The sequence below is a fragment of the Coptis chinensis genome, chromosome 5 (genome assembly GCF_015680905.1).
Source record: "Coptis chinensis isolate HL-2020 chromosome 5, ASM1568090v1, whole genome shotgun sequence".
In the NCBI taxonomy this organism is placed as follows: Eukaryota; Viridiplantae; Streptophyta; class Magnoliopsida; order Ranunculales; family Ranunculaceae; genus Coptis; species Coptis chinensis.
In genome coordinates, this window is record NC_141460.1 from 93,075,211 (window position 1) to 93,094,296 (window position 19,086).

The following is a 19,086-nucleotide window of genomic DNA, read 5'->3' on the forward strand; positions in this document are numbered from 1 at the left end:
ATAGAGTGTTCCCAGCAAGTGCAAGAGACTGAGCAATCCGCGGGGTGGGATGAGCCCCTCGTGGATCGGAGATGTCAGAGACAGAGGAGGCAATAAAGCGTCCCAGCAAGGGTAAGAGACTGGGCGAGCCGCGGGGGGGATGAGCCCCTCGCGGGCCCTAGAGTCCAGCGACACGGGGGCAATGAAGTGTCGCCGCAAGGGTAAGAGACTGGGTGAGCAGCGGGGGGATGAGCCCTCGCGGACCCTCAGAGAATCGGCGACAGGGGGCAATAAAGTGTCGGCAAAGGGTAAGAGATCGCGGCGGCGAGCATGAAGGGATGAGCCTCTCGCGGATCTAAAAAGTAGGCGAATCGCGGGGGCAAAGAGAGGGGCCCCGGCTTGTTTGAGCACTTTTGCTGGCGCAGGAAAGGAAGATAGCTCGGAGGGGATTTGGAATAACAAATAAGAGTTGAGTAAAAACGTGCATGAGAATTACAAGCAACTTCGAATAGGGGAGAGACAATAGTAAAACATATGAAATCCAAAATATCTTGTTACAGGGGAAGCATGGCCAACAACAGGGCCCGGAAAGCAAAAATATCATATAACAAAATAGTGGTCGCTAGTTAATATCGAGGAGGCCGGGCTCATCGACGGCAGCCTTTTATCGTCGGCCGATCTAGTCCGGAGGAGCAATGGGGGTAGGACTGGGGTGGTGAAGCGTCTGGCGACATCGGGGAGGGCCAACTCGGCGGAACCGGCCTTTCAGGGAGGAGGCGGCCCTCTTGGATGAGTCTGTCCATGGCTTCCTGAAGTTTCTTGGCCACCCTCTTGTCAGCCAAAAGCTTGAAGCGGTCGTGGAGTGTGTTCATATCCGCTAGGTTCTTTTGGGACTCGGCGGCGCTGGCCTCTTCGTACTTCTGTTTAAGGGCCTCTAGATCCTCTTGGTGCTACGGGTATTTTGAGTCAAGGCGAAGCCTGGCTGGTGGTGGAGAAGGGAGTCCCGTTGCTGACTTAGGCGGCCATTGACTTGGTCCATATACGTTTGGTGGGTGCGCTCAGCAGTCTGGAGCTCATCTTGGGCCTGCAGCTTGGCTAGGTTGGCGGCCGCCAATTCCGATTGAAGGCTAGCATGGGACGGCTCAGCCGCTGGGGTCCGATCCGACTCCTTCTCGGGGAAAACGGTTTGTTTCGAGGCGGAAAGCGGGCGCGGATCATGTAAGAGATAAGAGATATCGAGACCGACACGAAGATAAAACAAAAAAAAAAAAAAAAAAAAAAAAAGAGAGAGAGAGAGAGAAAGCGTACCCTTTCCCAGTTGGTGTACAACGACGTGCGATGCGAATCGAATGTACCACCATCCGCATACGCGATATCGCGAGGTAAATGGGAGTTGTAAAATAAGGAGGAGGCAACCGCGGCATTGTCTAGAGCCGAGTCTTCAATATTCACTCGGCGGTTGCGCACCTTGAAGACTGGGCGGAACTCTTCTACGGTGACGTGGGAAGATGCCTGGACATCGGCGGGCAAGGGCGCCAAAGCAGGTTCCTTGCCAGCTCGGTGAGAAGGGGGTGATGGTGCGGCAAGGGGCCGGGAAGCGGCGAGTGGAGTGGGATCCCCAGATGCAGAGTCAGGTTGAGTAGGGAGCTCGGGCCCGACAGAACTTGATGTCCGCGGTTTCTTATAGGGAGGTTGTTCTTCAGAAGTACAGACCTCGACAGAGGGAACCTCTCTAACCACCTCGTCGTCGGAATCGCTGTCAAACAGCTTCTGCGTATGTACATCCATGTTGTCGGTGGGGGAGTTGTGGTATTGATCAGCCCAGTCGGAAATGGAGCGATAGGAATGGATGCCTTCCGGAGCGGGGGAGTGGGGGTTGTCTTGGCTGCGGTGGGAGGCGTGGGAGCGGGACCGTTTCTTGGGGGAGGCTCGGGGTTTGCGCTCTTTGGGAGGGGGAGGGCGGTAAAAGGGGGCAGAAAAATCACCGAAGTGTTGGAGTTCAGGAACTTGCAGAAGTGGAGTCGCGGTAGTAGGGTGAATACCTAGGCAGGCGGCTTGGTTGGAGTCCGCGGTCGCAGAGTCGTTGGAAGATAGGACTGGAAATGCCGGAGTATATTTGGGACTTGGAATCTGGTCGCCACCCTGTACAAGGAAGAAAAACCACGGTTAGGAAATAGTGAAAAAGTACGTCCGAAGAGGAAGGGAGAGCCGAGACACTCACCACGGGATTTGAAGGCGAGATGGTTAAGAGTCAGATCATCAGGTAAATCCGCGGATAGAAAGGGACCTGACACGTACAAGGGGTAGTGGTGCCATACTTTATCTGAGGAGGTGATGTGAAGCAAGAAGTTCTTCTTTCGAGGACGCACGCAGAAAGACTGGTACCCGACCCCGACATCTTTGGTGCTCTTTTTGAGGTAATACTGAGAGAAGATGTCGCGGCTCGTGATTTTGGGGTCTCCGGTCCGGTTGTAAGAATTCGCGGCATACATAATTCTCCAAAAATTGCCTATACCTTGGCAGGGGGGAATATTGAAATGGTTGCATACCTCGACATCTAGCAAGGTAAGAGGTAGTCGCAAGCCGGCCACAATTTGGCCCACCGTGACAACAAGGCACCCCGGGCGTCGAGGAACCAGGTGGGGGTAATGGGTGGTGGTAGGCACGTGTTCTAAAACTACGTCGGCCGGGATACCATAGGCCGCCCTAATTGCAGCCAAGTTAGGTCTACGATATCGAGAGGGGGGCGTCAATAAAGAGGCTGGTCGGCCAGAGGTGGAAGGGACTGCAGCAAAAGCAGGTGGAGACGGAGACGCTACCCCAACAGATTGGGATGAGGAGGAGTCAGAAGGCTCAGAGTCCGACATTGAAGAAATATGACAAGATCTAGAAGATGAAAATTTCAAACAAAGGCGGAAAGTAAAGAGATTCGAGCGCAAAGAGACTTACCGAGTGGGGGACAGCCTGAGTGGAATGCGTGAGACGGAAGAGTTTCACCGGAAAAAGAGGGGAAGGGTGATCAGTAGCAGGGGCTTGACCGGAGTGAAGGGAAGAGCAAAAAAAAAAAAAAAAAAAAAAGAGAAGTTGGAAGAGACAGAATGAAGGTGAAGTGTGAGAAGAAGAGGAAATGGAGAGGTTTATGTAGGGGAAGGGTGAAGGCGTCTTTTGGGAGAGTAAAGAAGGTCGAAGGGCTGGGGGCAGATGGGTAATTGCTCGAAATGTGGAAACCAAGGCGACAAGACAGTCAGCCTATCTAAAGGAGACACGTGGCAGCACAAAGTGCGAGAGTCGGTGAAAAACGTGCGTGGTGAATGTAATCATTCATACACGAAAACCAAGGGGCGCGCGTGAGGACGCGCGGATAACGAGGAGAAAGGGGTTCTTGACTCCAGGCCCATAAATAGGGCCGCGGAGTCAAGAAGGGGCATTTGTATGGGCTCGATGGAGAAAAGGGTTGCAGTCCGCCGGACCTCATGGAGGGTCAAAAATCTTGGGATAGAGGCGAGAATCTTTTGGGAATCAAACCTAGGGTAAGACCGGTCGGTGGGACATCGGATGGGGGAGGGTAGCCTAGGAAGGTCCACCGAAAGTGGCGGGGATCATAACGGGACACCTAGAAGCCTTGGGCGTGGCAAAATGCAGAAAGTGGGACGGTTAGATGGGAGGACAGCTGGACGGACAAGACGCGAAGGGGAGGGATATAAAAGGAAAAGGCAGGGGAAGAGGAGAAGGGGATCCATTGTGTGAGACCAAGAGAGAGAGAGGAAGGGTGTGAGTAAACTGGGAGAGTGATCAAACCAATATATTGTGTTGTAACAAATATCTTGAACCTACATCGTATAACATGTAGGTTCTACCACTCCTGTACAGTTCTTTTATTTTGTTTCTTTCCTTAATTCAATTTACACTTATCGAGCAAAAAAAAAAAGGTTAGTTTAATGCATTTGCATCCAATTTCTGATTTTCAATTCCATTATTTACTTTTTGATGTTAGTTCAATGCAGTTGCATTTAGTTTTCGATTTTCCGTTATTTATTTTTTGAGGTTAGTTCAATGCGGTTAGTTCAATGCATTTGCATCAAATTTCCTATTAATTGTTCTTTGAGGTCAGTTCAATGAATTTGCATACAATTTCCGATTTCTCGTTAATTATTCTTTGAGATTATTTTAATGCATTTGCATTCAGTTTTTGATTTCTCGTTTATTATTCGATAAGGTTGCATTTGCATTTAATTTTTGATTCCCCGTTAATTATTGTTTGAGGTTAGTTCAATGAATTTGCATCCAGTTTTCGATTTTCCGTTAATAATTTCTTGAGGTTAGTTCAATGCATTTGCATCCAGTTTATTTTTTGAGATTAGTTCAATGCAGTTGCATCCGGTTTCCGGTTTCCGATTTCCCATTAATTATTATTTAAAATTAGTTCTATGCATTTGCATCTTGTTCCCAATTTATAGTTAATTTTTCTTTGATGTTAGTTCAATGCAGTTGCATCCATTTTTTGATTTCCCATTAATTTAATCATTGAGGGTTAGTTCAATGCATTTCCAACCAGTTTTCGATTTTCCGACAATTATTTTTTTATGTTAATTCAATGTATTTGCATCAAAGTTTTGATTTCCCGTTAATTATTCTTTGAGGTTAGTTTAATGCATTTGTATCCATAGTCCGATTTTCCATTAATTACTTTTTAAGATTAGTTTAATATTTTCATTTGCATCAAGTTTCCAATTTTTCGTTAAATATTATTTGTGGTTAGTTCGATGCATTTGCATCCAGTTTTCGGTTTCCCATTAATTGTTCTTTGAGCTTAGTTTCATATAGTATTATATATATTTTAAAATGTTCGTCATTATTGATTTGCCGTTATTTTTTTTTTAAATTTTTTTATACATGTGAGCTTGCATTAGAATGAATACAAAATTTTCTATTATATATTTTGTGATGTTATTTTTTATATAATTTATTTTTCCATTGTAATTTGTTTTGGTTTGGTATATATATTATAAAATTAGAAATTACATTATAGTGTTGAAAAAAATTTATAAATTAAAAAATTTAATTGGAATATGTCATAATTACTGTGGTTTTTGAAATCTTTAACGATGACTAAATGTCTAAATCCAAAGTGGATGATGCATTAAATCTATCCAACTTTATTTGTTTAGGCCCATATAGAAATATAGTGCATACAATACAATTTTATTTGTTGTCCGCTTAGTTTTGAGTGTACACTGTTATTTATTTTATGATTAGTTGACTTTTATTTTTCCTTTTTGTCCCAGTCACATGTGTGGTTAACAAATATAGAAAGTAAATGTTCAGGCAACTCAATTTATTTTTTCCTTCTTTATTTCATTGTCTTTTTCAAAAAAAAAAAACTTTGTTATGTTAATCTTCACCTAAGATTAGTGTGTAAACTATTCTTCGTGGCGTAAGGGTTTTAGGAAAATCGTTTTCGGTGGAAATTATTGTTTTTAGCAATTTAGTTTTTTGTCTCATATTTTTTCATAATTAGCTATAGTATTTAGAAAAAATTGGAGAATCTATGAAAATCTAGATGGGATTGTTTACTTCTTTATATCATATTTTTTTACTAATTAGTAATAGAGTTTAGAAAAAACTGGAGTCTAGTGCTCCAATTGTCTGATTTTTCATATTAGTCTCCTATTTTTTTTAGTAATTAGTCAAAGAGTTTTACAAATATTGGAGACTCTGTGAATGCTCAAAAAATAGAGCCAAGAGGGTACAACTATAATATATATCTAAAGATATGAAATATGACAGGTATGCTGGAAGAAGTGTATTCAGTGTATGTACTATATGTGTGGAGTTTCAACTTTAGGGGTGAACTAGATTTTGGACCCGGGCTTACGCCCGGAATCTATTAAATATTTTGTGTGCTGAAAAGGCTTTACAAAATGTCTCACACAAATTTTCGAATTAGAATATATTTTTATTGAAAATAAACCGAAATACGTTAATGAGCAGCGATTATGGTGCATAAGTACTTGGGAACTAAGAGATCAAATTGAGATAGCTTCATCACTTTGTGGTTTAGGATATTAATCTATAATTTTCAAGTAGAATTATCTTAAACTCGATCTAGCTTGTATAATAGTTTTCTTAGATTTATGGTGATTTAGCGGAAAATTTTCGAATCAAAATATATTTTTATTGAAAATAAACCGAAATACGTTAATGAGCAGTGATTATGGTGCATAAATACTTGGGAACTAAGGGATCAAATTGAGATAGCCTATTCACTTTGTGGTTTAGGATATTAATCCATAATTTTCAAATAGAATTATCTTAAACTCGATCTAGCTTGTATAATAGTTTTCTTAGATTTATGGTGATTTAGTGGCAAATTTTCGAATCAGAATATATTTTTATTGAAAATAAACCGAAATACGTTAATGAGCAGCGATTATGGTGCATAAGTACTTGGAAACTAAGGGATCAAATTGAGATAGCCTCTTCACTTTGTGGTTTAGGATATTAATCCATAATTTTCAAATAGAATTATCTTAAACTCGATTTAGGTTGTATAATAGTTTTATTAGATTTATGGTGATTTAGCGGTAAATCATCACCGCTCGGCTTATGTACTAATGTGTACAAATCACTAAAACAGATTGATTGTTTTCATATATTCAAAGAATACACTACTTCCACTTGAAAAAATTTATCACATGAACGTGTCCTATGAACGGGTGTCGTTATATTAAATTATTCTAAAAAATATTAGCAACTATGCATAGCTATGAGATATAAAAATTAAATTAATTACTCATTTAAATTTCTTGCACCACTCTCTATAAAAAGGAAGCATCAAACCTTGATAAAACTCATCGACTTCTTTTTATTGTTAGGTTTAACAATAGAAGTTTAATTGAAGTTTTGTGAGAATGCCTAATGTGGCGAAGATAATATTAAAGCTACTTGAATAGCAAGACATTCCCAATCACAATAAAAGAATTATGTTAAGCACTACTTAAAATGAAAAACTATATTTGTCGAGACATTTATTCCCCTACATATAATACAAATATGTTTTAGAGTTATTAGTTCAATGCATTTGCATCAAGTTTCTGATTTTCCATTAATTATTTTTTGAGATTATTTTAATGTAGTACGTTGCATTCAATTTCAAATTTCTCATTAATTATTCTTTGAGGTTAGTTCAATGTAGTTGCATCAAATTTTTGATTTCCCATTAATTATTATTTGAGGTTAATTCAGCACAATTGCATCCACTTTATGATTTCCCATTAGTTATTTATTAAGGTTAATTTAGTACAGTTGCATCCAGTTTTCGATGTTTCGTTAATTAGTATTTGAGATTAGTTTCATTGCATTTGCATCTAGGTTCCAATCTTCTATTAATTACTCTTTGAGGTTAGTTCAATACATTTGCATCAAGTTTCTGATTTTCCGTTAATTGTTTTTCTAGGTTAGTTCGATAGTTTACAATTTCTATACAGTTTGCATATATGTAAGAGTCTGTTTTTATAAACTCACTTTCATTTTGGGTTCCTAATTACTCGTAGGAAGGCTAAAAAAGCGGACATTTATGCTTTGAGGTCAGTGCGATGCAGTTACATCCGACTTTCGATTTCCAGTTAACTATTTTTTGAGGTTATTTCAATACATTTACATCCAATTTCTAATTTTCCGTTAGTTAATATCTGATTTTAGTTTAATGCAGTTGCATCCAGTTTTTGGTTTTTCATTAATTATTTTTTTATGTTAGTTCAATGCAGTTGCATCCAATTTCCAATTTTATGTTAATTGTTCTTTAAGGTGTTAGTTCAATGCATTTGCATCAAGTTTTTGATTTCTCGTTACTTATTTTTTTAAGATTAGTTCAATGCAGTTACATCAAATTTATAATTTTCCATTAATTATTCATTTAGGTTAGTTCAGTGCAGTTTCATCCATTTTTCAATGTTTCGTTAATTAGTCTTTGAGATTAGTTCATTGCATTTGGATCTAGTTTCGATTTCCCGTTAATAACTCTTTAAGGTTAGTTTAATATATCTACATCTAGTTTATGATTATTTATGCTTTGAGATTAGTTCAATGCAATTATATCCGGTTTCTGATTTCCCGTTAATTATTCTTTTAGATTATTTCAATGCATTTCCATTTAGTTTCCGATTTCCCACCAATTATTCTATGAGGTTAGTTCAATGCAGTTGCATTCGGTTTTCGATTGTCTGTTAAGTATTTTTTGAGTTTAGTTTAATGTATTTGCATCCAGTTTCCGGTTTCCCATTAATTATTATCTGAGGTTTGTTTGATGTATTTGCATACCATTTCTGATTTCCCGTTAAATATTTTTCAAGGATTTGCATCCAATTTCTAATTTTTCGTTAATTATTATCTGACATTAGTTTAATGCAATTTCTAGTTAATTACTTTTTGCATCCAGTTTCCGATTTCTAGTTAATTACTTTTTGGGTTTAATTTATTACATTTGCATAAAGTTTCCGATTTTCCGTTAATTACATACTCTTAACTTTGAGCTCAGTTATGTATTTGAATTTGAATCCGATTTTTCTTTTTCTTTTTTAATTATCCAATGTGATGTGTAATACCAACTTCTACTGATCTATCTGTAGTGTCCTTGCAAACATGACATAAAATGTAAATTATGCTTGATTTACTATATGGGATTATCGAAGATTATTCAGTTCCCGATTTCCCATTAATTATTCTTTAAATTATGCATGACTTACTATGTGGAATCTTCAAAGATTATCTATGAACGGGTGTTGTTATATTAATTATTCTGAAAAATATTTGCAAATATGTAGAACTATTATATATTAATATTATATTTATCACTCAACCAAATTTCTTATAACGTGAAAACCTCACTCTCTATTAAAAAAAGAACTCAATCACCTTTGATAAAACCCTTCAACTTCATTTTGTTGTTTAATAAAAGAAGTTTGATTGAAATTTTGTGAGATTACTTAATAATGTGAAGTTCATATATATTGAAGCTACTTGAATAGTAAGGAGTTCCCAATCATACGGAAAGAGATAAGATAAACATCATTTTAAATGCAAAACTATACTTATCGAGACATTCTTGCGGCCCACAACATATAACCCAACTATATTTTGAGGTTAGTTCAATGCATTTGCATCCAGTTTCTGATTTTCCGTTATTTATATTTTGAGGTTAGTTCAATGCAGTTGCATCCAATTTCCAATTCCCGTTATTTATTTTTTGAGATTAGTTCAATGCAGTTGCATCCAATTTCTGATTTCTCGTTAATTATTCTTTCCGGTTAGTTCAATACATTTGCATCCAATTTTTAATTTCTTGTTAATTGTTCTTTGAGGTCAACTCAATGCATTTTACATCATTAGTTTCGATTTTCTTTAATTAATTATTGTAATGAGATTAGTTTAATGCATTTGCATCCAGTTTCCGATTTCTCGTTTATTATTTGATAAAATTGTATTTGCATCTAGTTTCTGATTTCCCGTTAATTATTGTTTGAGGTTAGGTCAATGAATTTGCATCCAGTTTCCGATTTTCTGTTAATTATTTTTTGAGGTTAGTTCAATGCATTTGCATCCAGTTTATTTTATTTTTGATATTAGTTCAGTGCAGTTGCATCCGGTTTCCGATTTTCCGTTAATTATTTTTTAAGATTAGTTCCACGCATTTGCATCATGTTTCCAATTTATAATTAATTTTTCTTTGAGATTAGTTCAATGCAATTGCATCTAGTTTTCGATTTCCCGTTAATTTAATATTTGAGGGTTACCTCAATGCATTTGCATCCAATTTTCGATTTTCCGACAATTATTTTTTTTATGTTAGTTTGATGTATTTGCATGTTTGCATCCAAGTTTTGATTTTCCGTTAATTATTTTTTGAGGTTAGTTTAATGCAGTTGTATCCATATTCCAATTTTCTATTAATTACTTTTTAAGATTAGTTTAATATTTGCATTTGCATCCAGTTTCTGATTTTCTGTTAAATATTATTTGAGGATTTGTCATTATTGTTTTGCCATTTTATTTTTTTTTCATTTTCTATTATATATTTTTGTAATGTTATTTTTTGTATAATTGTTTTTAACTGTGTTTTGAGGCCGTGTTAATGATATATTCAAAATAAGTCGGTGTTTTATCATAGACACTAAAGTTGTATGATTTGTAATATGGAATTAGTTTATACAAATCACCTATTTTTTAGCAATTTTTTTTATTTGATCAAATATATAAGAATTGGAACACTAAAAGTGTTTGATTTGTAATAGGAAATTACCTTTTACAAATCACCTATTTTTTAGTAATTTTTTTTATTTGATCAAATATATAAGAATTAGAAATATACTCAAACTCTCTAAATATAAGAATTAGAAATACACTCAAACTCTCCGAGGATGTTCAATGTACGTGGGATTGTAGGATATTAGAAAAAACTATCTTTCATATTAGAGTACCACATAGGAGAGAGAAAAAAAATTAACTCTCATATTAGAGTGCCACATAGGAGAGAGAAAAAACTAACTCTCTTATTAGAGTGCTACATAGGAGAGAAAAAATCCTCCATTAAAAGTCTCTGCTTTAGTATATAGATAGTAGATAAGACAATAGTCCGAATCACAGTGCGACGGTTGGTTTCAAAATATTTATTGATTTTCAGTGGGCCCATGGACCGGGCTACGGCAGCCCAATAGGTCTCGGCTTGGTTTCAAATGCGGGAGTAGCCAAAAGCCCAAGACACTTTTGGTTTTTTACAAGAATTTTTTTGGTGACTTTCATCTCTCTCTCATGTCGTCATGACGTCATCTTGCCTCAAAGGAGTCAAAGCCCTCAACAATTTTTTTTGTTTCGATAAATATCTTGCCTCAACAATAAAACTATCATGGGCGTAATTGTGTAAACAATGTTTCAGTTGACTGTCCTAAGAAATTTAAATTTAAGCCAGGCCTCACTTCCTATTTCCTAACAACACCCTAATATTTAAAGAACCTAACTGCATGGAAAAGTACTCTCACTGTAGCAATTCTGTTGGTAGTTGGCAACTTGGTACATAGCAAGAAAATCCAATACTTGGTCCCCCAGCGTAAGATTCCAATGAGATATCTTGGAGTATTAATTTAGGACACGTTTTTTTGATGATTTCTATATAATAATCATAATAATTATGGACCTATATGGTTATATATGCTGGTCACTTATCCAAGAAATCACAACAGAAAGAAAAAATGGCAATGAGCAGTGATCCCCTTCTTTCATCTCCCATAGTTGAGCCAGTTTACAACCGAGTAGAAGAGCTTAAGGCTTTTGATGACACCAAAACCGGTGTTAAAGGGCTAGTTGACTCTGGCATACTGAAAGTCCCTAAGATCTTCATCAGACCACCAAATGAACTTGATTACAAGTCGGATTCCAATCTAAGCCAGTTTCAAATTCCTATTATAGACCTCAAAGGTATTGAAGGCGACAAGAAAATGCGTCAAGAAATCGTTGATGGGATTCTTAGTGCATCAGAGAAGTCAGGTTTTTTCCTAGTTGTGAATCATGGACTCCCTACAAGTGTGATGGAAGAGATGATTCAAGGGGTGTTTAGATTTAATGAGCAAAATGACGAGGTAAAGAAAGAGTTGTATAGTCGTGATCGAAAGAAAAGAGTGAGGTTTTTCAGCAGCTTTGACCTCTATACATCAAAAGCAGCTAACTGGAGAGACACTTTGTACATTTCTATGTTGACTCCTGATCCTCTAGATCCAGATGAGTTGCCAATCGTTTGCAGGTACGAACTAATTTGTTCAGTGCTAGGAATTGAAATTAAGACAGGCGAACTAATTTGTTGCAATTTTATTTGACAACTTGTTGCCTGATTACCAGACAGACAACTATTGCCTACGCAAATCATGTGACGAAGTTAGGAGATACTCTTTTTGAGTTGCTATCAGAAGGTCTTGGTCTTGAAGATTTTCTAAAGCAAGAGAAATGCACTGAATCATGCAACATAGCCTCTCACTACTACCCAGCATGTCCAGAACCAGAGCTAACTATAGGAACTGCAAGGCATACAGACGCTGGTTTTCTCACTATTCTTCTTCAAGACAGCATGGGTGGTCTTCAAGTTCTTCATCAAGATCAATGGGTTGATGTCAGTCCTATTGCAGGGTCTCTGGTCGTAAATATAGGAGATCTTCTCCAGGTATGTTTTCTGGAGACAATAATGCAGTTTTGCAACACTGTCACACCTAATATATATTAATGGATCAAATAAATCACAAGAGATAGATTTCAATCTAAATGTTTATGTTAACGTTTTCTATATCTACGCAGATTATATCGAATGACAAGCTTAAAAGCGTACAACACAGAGTATTAGCTAATAGTAACGGACCAAGAGTATCAGTAGCGTGCTTCCTTGGCCAACGTTTAGACAACTCCACAAAACCTTGTGGACCCATCAAAGACTTGATTTCAGATGAAACCCCCCGTATTTACAGAGATTTTTTGATGACAGAATATGTTGATCATTTTTATTCTCAAGTTCTTGATGGTAAGTTTGGTTTGGACTATTTCAAATTGTGACTTCGGCAATGAGAAACATAATGGTTAAGGATATGTTAAAATCCAGAATTCCAGATGATATCTGGTTACTGTAACAGAGTTTACCTCGTGACCCGTGGAGTTATTCGTTTCCCATATCAAGAGTAATTTTGTTAAGGATGTTTCCAATCATGTCAGACAAGTTTCAAACCGACAAAAAGTTCTAAATAATCAGTGTCAGACAGACTAAAGTTTCATTTCGTTCTGAAAGGGCCGCGACGGGAATTCAGGTTAAGACTATTTCACCATGAATACCTATTAAAATATATAGCATTAGAATATGTTTAATATGGAAAGTCTCACATTTCTATAAGGGTGGACATCCATATCTAGTAGTTTATATTATTATGTTTGAGGTTAGTATAAATATGTAATTCTTGGAAAAGAACAAAACCCTTAATAATATAAGAACTCTAACCCTATTATTCTAGCCTACTCTCTTTTAAATTCTTATTTTTGGTTTTCTCTCATTATAACAATGTCATAACTCTCCTAGCATCATCACTAATATGAAATTCTAGGTTCAAATATAAGTTTAGTAGTATGCTAGGAGAGGTATCTCCTAAAATTAGTATACAAGAAGAAAAAAAAAACAATTCTTTTTCAGTTTTTAAGTATTCAAATCAAGTTTCAATCTTTCTCTGGATAGATTATTTATGTTCGCGGATTTACTGTTCACAAGCACTGTTCATCGGCACTGTTCAAGGTTCCAGTTTTGTATTATCAGTTTTCAGTATTGTCACTTGGTACTGTCCATCGTCATGTTCGAAATCAATATTCAAGGTTCCGCAATCTCTCGTCTCATTATTCTCTATGGTTCGAAAGCAAGGTAATCTCTCTGTCTTAGTATTGATAAGAAGGGCACAACCTCTTTGTATCCCGGAGTCTCTGAAGTTAGTATTGGACGAGGCACGCATGCACTTAGTCTAAGCCTTCTGCTAGGTGCACACGCCAAAGGTTGGTTTCAGTATTGTTCGTTGTTTTTTTTTTTATTCAGAGAAGAGGGTGCGCGCACACTCAAATATAGCCAGGTCCAAGGGGCGATGCACCTCGAAGTCTTGGAAGTTGGAAAGTAGTAGCTGGCTGCCGCTCCAATATGCCTTGACAAAGGAGCGCACGCGCTCTAGCCTCCAAACATCAGTTTCCGAGATTTTTGAAGTATTAAGCCTTTGGAAGATAGTTTACACTCTCGTTCAGGATTGGAGGTATAGTATTGTTTGTATGTCGTTATGGATGTTTGGGGTTATTCTGTCCGCGTTTGTTTGTTATCCTCATCATAGGTTTGAGGTTATTCTGTCCGCGTTTGTTTGTTATCCTCATTATGTTTGGGGTGATTCTGTCTGCGTTTGTTTGTTATCATCATCATGTTTGGGGTTATTTTGTTCGCGTTTTTTTTTTGTGATCCTCATCATGTTTGGGGTTATCTAGTTCGCATTTCTTTTGTGATCCTCATCATGTTTGGGGTTATCCAGTTCGCATTTTTTTGTGATTCTCATCATGTTTGGGGTTATCCAGTTCGCGTTTATCATTATTTTGTTTTTATTCCTTTTATGCCGCTGTGGTGCTCGGTGCTCAGTTCAAATCGGAATAGACAAACCTTTGTATGTTCCAACTCCATCTTGTATATTCCAACTTGAGGGAAAGATTTTGGAGATATGAGGATCCAGAGTAGTATATAAGGCAAGGAGAATATAGAGACGTATGTGAAAGAGTACTCATGTCTCCATATTCCATCATGTCTTGGCGAATATAGAGACGTATGTGGAAGAGTACTCTGTAGGAACTGTTATGGTTGCAACGAATGATCTACGAACCGCGAACACTCACGCGCAACGGAATAAGGGGTGTCCACGATTTTTGGATAGAAATTCATACCTTTTAGATCGGTTAAGATAACTCTGAGAATCCAAAATCTACAAAACCAACAACCTCTTGATCTTCTATTGTATTCCTATCAATGGAATGGACGTTGTGTGGGCAACAATCTACCACCCTCGTCTTTCTCTCTTGGCCTATATCACTCTCAAGGTCAGAACCGAATTTGAACTAATCTTTCTTGAGTAAAACCATGAGTAAGTCGGCCAGAGAAAAAAAGTTTCCTTTATATAGGCTACAACAGGGACCATGAAGAGAAATTAGGATTGGGCCTCCTGATGGGCTTGGGCTTCCATGTTCGCCTAGAACACACGGCCCAAGTCCGTCAACAAATGACTTATTCCACTAAAGGCCATTGTTGCACTACCGCCCTAATCCCAAATTACGTGTTACGTTTATGGGATATATATTATATGCTTATTGATCTCCCCGTATTTAAGATATCAAATGCCCATTGATTAAGTCAAGTTACTGACAACTACATTAATCAACTTCTTATGTCTTTGAGTAGTACCACTCAACCTCATTGTCATGTCGGATTAAATCCACTTGCAGGGTTTACATAACAATCATTATGAGCTCCTCAATGGGACATCATCAGCCCGACTTCCTGCGGGTCACAGATTCCTTCTATAATCAACAACACACCTTACATACAATGTCATTACCCAATCCATCAAGTTTGTTGATTCACCATCTCACTCATTGATGATTTAAAGCAACGTACAATGCACGTAAGTGCCCGTTATTATATCCGGATTAAGAGGACAAGCATCCATAATAACAAAGGTGTTTGTTCTCTTATATAGTCAGTATAAAAAGAAACAACCTCACTTGGTCCTGTTCAATACACACAAAGTGTACTAGTGTAATCCTGTAGTCAAGATAGACTAATACCAGATTATACTACAACTGTACCAATGGTTTGTCCAAATCCATTTAGGTTGTGAACGTTTACTTATACTTTATAAGGTACTAATGATATGATCTTCTGTGTGTCACCACATACCATATCATCTACAACATAAAGTATTAGACACATGCATATAACTAATAACATATATAATATGCATAACATTTTCCCATATAATTCTCATTCAAAATATAAAGAATTAGAGTTAATACAAAAGTAATGCTTTTAGTATATAACCCTATCATACTCATGTCTCTATATTCCATCATGTCTTGGCGAATATGGAGATGTATGTGGAAGAGTACTCATGTCTCCATATTCCATCATGTCTTGGCGAATATGGAGACGTTGGTGGAAGAGTGCTCATGTTTCCAGGTAGCAGTCAAGGAGAATATGGACTTTTCAGTATTCAGCTGGTAGTAGTCAAGCCTAAACTGCAGTTTCACTATTCAGTATTTAGGAGTACCTAGAACAGTATTTTGCAAGATTTTAACAATGATATTGATGGTAGCAGCCAAGAAGCTCACATCAAATTAGTGTTATTGTTTGCAATTTATGTTGTGCAAGACTTCAATAGTGATATTGGTAGTAGCAGCCAAGAAGCGCGCTCACATCAAATCATTGTTATTGTTTGTCATTGCCTAAACCGACAGTTTCACTTCCAGAACATCTCAACAGTTGTTCGAGTTCTTCAACTAAAGATAGTTCTATGCGAAAGGGGGAGTTGCATTCTTATATATCTTTTCTTTCTGCCATTCAATCTGCAATTTGCAAGTTTGCAAGTTTGCGGTATTACAGCTTGAGGGGGAGTATTATAATATGTTCAATATGGAAAGTCCCACGTTTTTATAAGTGTGGACATCCATATCTAGTAGTTTCTATTATCATGTTTGAGGTTAGTATAAGTATGTAACTCTGGAAAAAGAACAAAACCCTTAATAATACAAAAACTCTAACCCTATTATTCTAACCTACTCTATTCTAAATTCTTCTTCTTCTTGGTTTTATCTCATTAGAACAATGTCATAACTCTCCTAGCATCACCACTAATATGAAATTCTACAATACCTGTTTGTATAATAGAAAGAACCAAAGTGGTAGTGTGTTGGAAGAAGTGTATGTTTTTTTATTACAATTATTCCCTATTGAGCAATAATTTTGAATGAACGTAATCTCATCAATATGGTACGAGGAAAATCACAAAAGGCAGAATTGATCAAAGTGTATATATGTGCTACCATAGGTTACATCTGGGCTGAACGTAATAACAGAAGGTTTAATGGAATGTTTTCGAATCCAACAGTCATCAGTAACATGTTATTGAGGGATATGAAGCAATACTTGGAGGTACAAGTGGAGGAGCTTAAGGATTCTATAAGCTTACGAGTTTTTACTGATCAAATTGGACTCTCTTTCAAATATAAGAAGACAACAACCAAACAGATTAGATGGCTACTCCCAACTACAGGTTATATTAAGTTGAATTGTGATGGTTCAATGAATATGGAGGATGTAGGATATGGTGGTATGGCTTGAAATGAACAAGGTCATGTCATTTTTGCATTTTCTGGAGGAGGAGATGTGCACTCAATCCTATTTCAAGAATTAAAGGCTATTTAAATTGGGATTAGTCTATATATTGAGCTTAGCTATAGGAGGATCATAGTGGCATCTGACTCACTAAGAGCTATCCAAATTCTTAAAGATATCGAGACTTCACCATGGCAGTGCTGGAATCTGGTGGCTACCACTAGAAGACTTATGTTTTCCTTAATTGATGTCTTTTTGACCCATGTATTCCGAGAAGAAAATAGAGCTGCAGATTACCTTGCAAAACTCTCGTTAGGCGAAAATATGGAGTTTGTTGTTTTTATTCCTCCTTTATGTATTAAGTTGAATTCTATAGTAGAGGATGATGTAATGTTAACTTATGAAAGGTTATAATACAAATGGGGATCTGCAAAATCCCAGCATCTATTCAAAAAAAAAAAAAAATTGGAATGAATTAAAACTATTGTCTATAGAACTTAGAACTTAGAACTTAGAACTCGCAAGAACAGGAGCTGCACGGCCGAGAACGCTGTTCATGAAAGCAAGTCAATGCTCCTTGCTCTCAGCTACTTTCTCTAATAAAATAATGAGAGCCTTTTCAGAAACCGTCGGTTGGGTTTTTCCAACGAAGGCATGGGAGCTCAGGGGCTCCAGTGATGCGAGAAGTCACCATGGGATGGGAAGCTCTTTCCCCTCAAGCATTTAGACTTTAGAGTTATTCCAGTATGTCCCCATCTACACATGGTTTTCATATGTAATAACAATAACATTCGCCCTGCGAACTGGCTAATTCATTTAGACTTTAGAGTTATTCCAGCATGTCCCCATCTACACATGGTTTCCATATGTAATAACAATCACATTCGCCCAGCGAACTGGCTAATTTTTGTAGCGGAAAGTCACTTGTTAGTCATCTTATCGTGTTGTCGGGTTCTTTAATATTCTATAAGACATCAACAAATGTCATAACTCGATCAATTATCTGAATCCACAAGTGCATGTACTTGAATCTTAGTTCCAACGATATCTTTTAGGGAGGTTTTTAAGGGAGTTGTGTATTACCATTCCTCCGATTTCTTCCATTCAAAACCATTAAAAAAGGCACTACAAATTACAGAGAGCCAAAAAGTCAATGATACTTGGTTCCTTAAGTATGATGACAATGACGTAATCCTCATGGGAATATTATATGACAATAACAAGGTTTGTTTTTTTTTGCTAAAGATATATATAATAACAAGTTTTCTTGACAGATTCTGTATAACAATTGTCGAACTAAATCCGAGAAAATCACGAAAGAAACAAAGAAAGAAAGAATGGTAATCAGCAGCAAACCCCTTCTTTCATCTCCCATAGTTGAGCTAGAGTACAACCGAGTTGAAGAACTTAAGGCATTTGATGACACCAAAACTGGTGTTAAAGACCTAGTTGACTCAGGCATACTGAAAGTTCTTAAGATCTTTGTAGAGAAAAAGACGTTTTTTTCTCTCTGGTGTTAAGGGCGCTCATGCTTTTGGCGACATCGGGCGTTGGTTCCTGATGATGGATGTAATCAAATAAACCTTTAAAATACATAATGCAAAGTTGTTGACCAAAAAAAATGGCAATGCAATGTATGAGGGGAATGTAATATTTCTAATATGTACATCTTACAGGAGTACAGACTATAAAGACTATTTGTTAGATGGTTACACCTGTGTAATCAATTCATGTAAAACAGAAACATTTCACTTCGGTTTACTTTCAGATTTTAAAGGCCTCATACGTCCGTTCAAATCAACTTCCAAAACAGACAATAAAATTCAAGCATATGGAACATCAACTTCTTAGAAATTCAGAAGAGAGGTTGTAGATGCAAGCCAGTTACCAAGACAGGTTTCAGAACCCGCTGTCACCGCAAGATAAGAAAAATAAAGGGTCCTATTACTGCCGGACCCCAATTTGTGTTGGGCATACTCTTACAAAAAAAAAACAATTATTACAAGTATGCCATTTGTTTCAAAAAATCTAAAAAAAAACAATTATTATAAATATGTCACTGGTCCCCAAAAAATTGAATTCGAAACCCCAAACTTAAAACCGGTAGAAGAACGACTCTACCACCGTTTGGGACTTAGTTAGTGGGAAACGACAAACGCCCACACCGGTCAAGAGCCCAAAAA

General features: G+C 37.2%; 1 protein-coding gene across 1 annotated transcript; it reads left to right on the plus strand.

The window, feature by feature from the left end:
- Nucleotides 1–11,196: 11,196 nt before the first annotated feature.
- On the plus strand, nucleotides 11,197–13,018 carry LOC147500181 (1-aminocyclopropane-1-carboxylate oxidase homolog 1-like). The gene is made up of 3 exons (XM_086561866.1): nucleotides 11,197–11,770; nucleotides 11,866–12,184; nucleotides 12,316–13,018. The coding sequence occupies exons 1-3, from the start codon at nucleotides 11,223–11,225 to the stop codon at nucleotides 12,565–12,567; spliced, it is 1,119 nt and encodes a 372-aa protein (XP_086417992.1). The 5' UTR covers nucleotides 11,197–11,222; the 3' UTR covers nucleotides 12,568–13,018.
- Nucleotides 13,019–19,086: the final 6,068 nt, after the last annotated feature.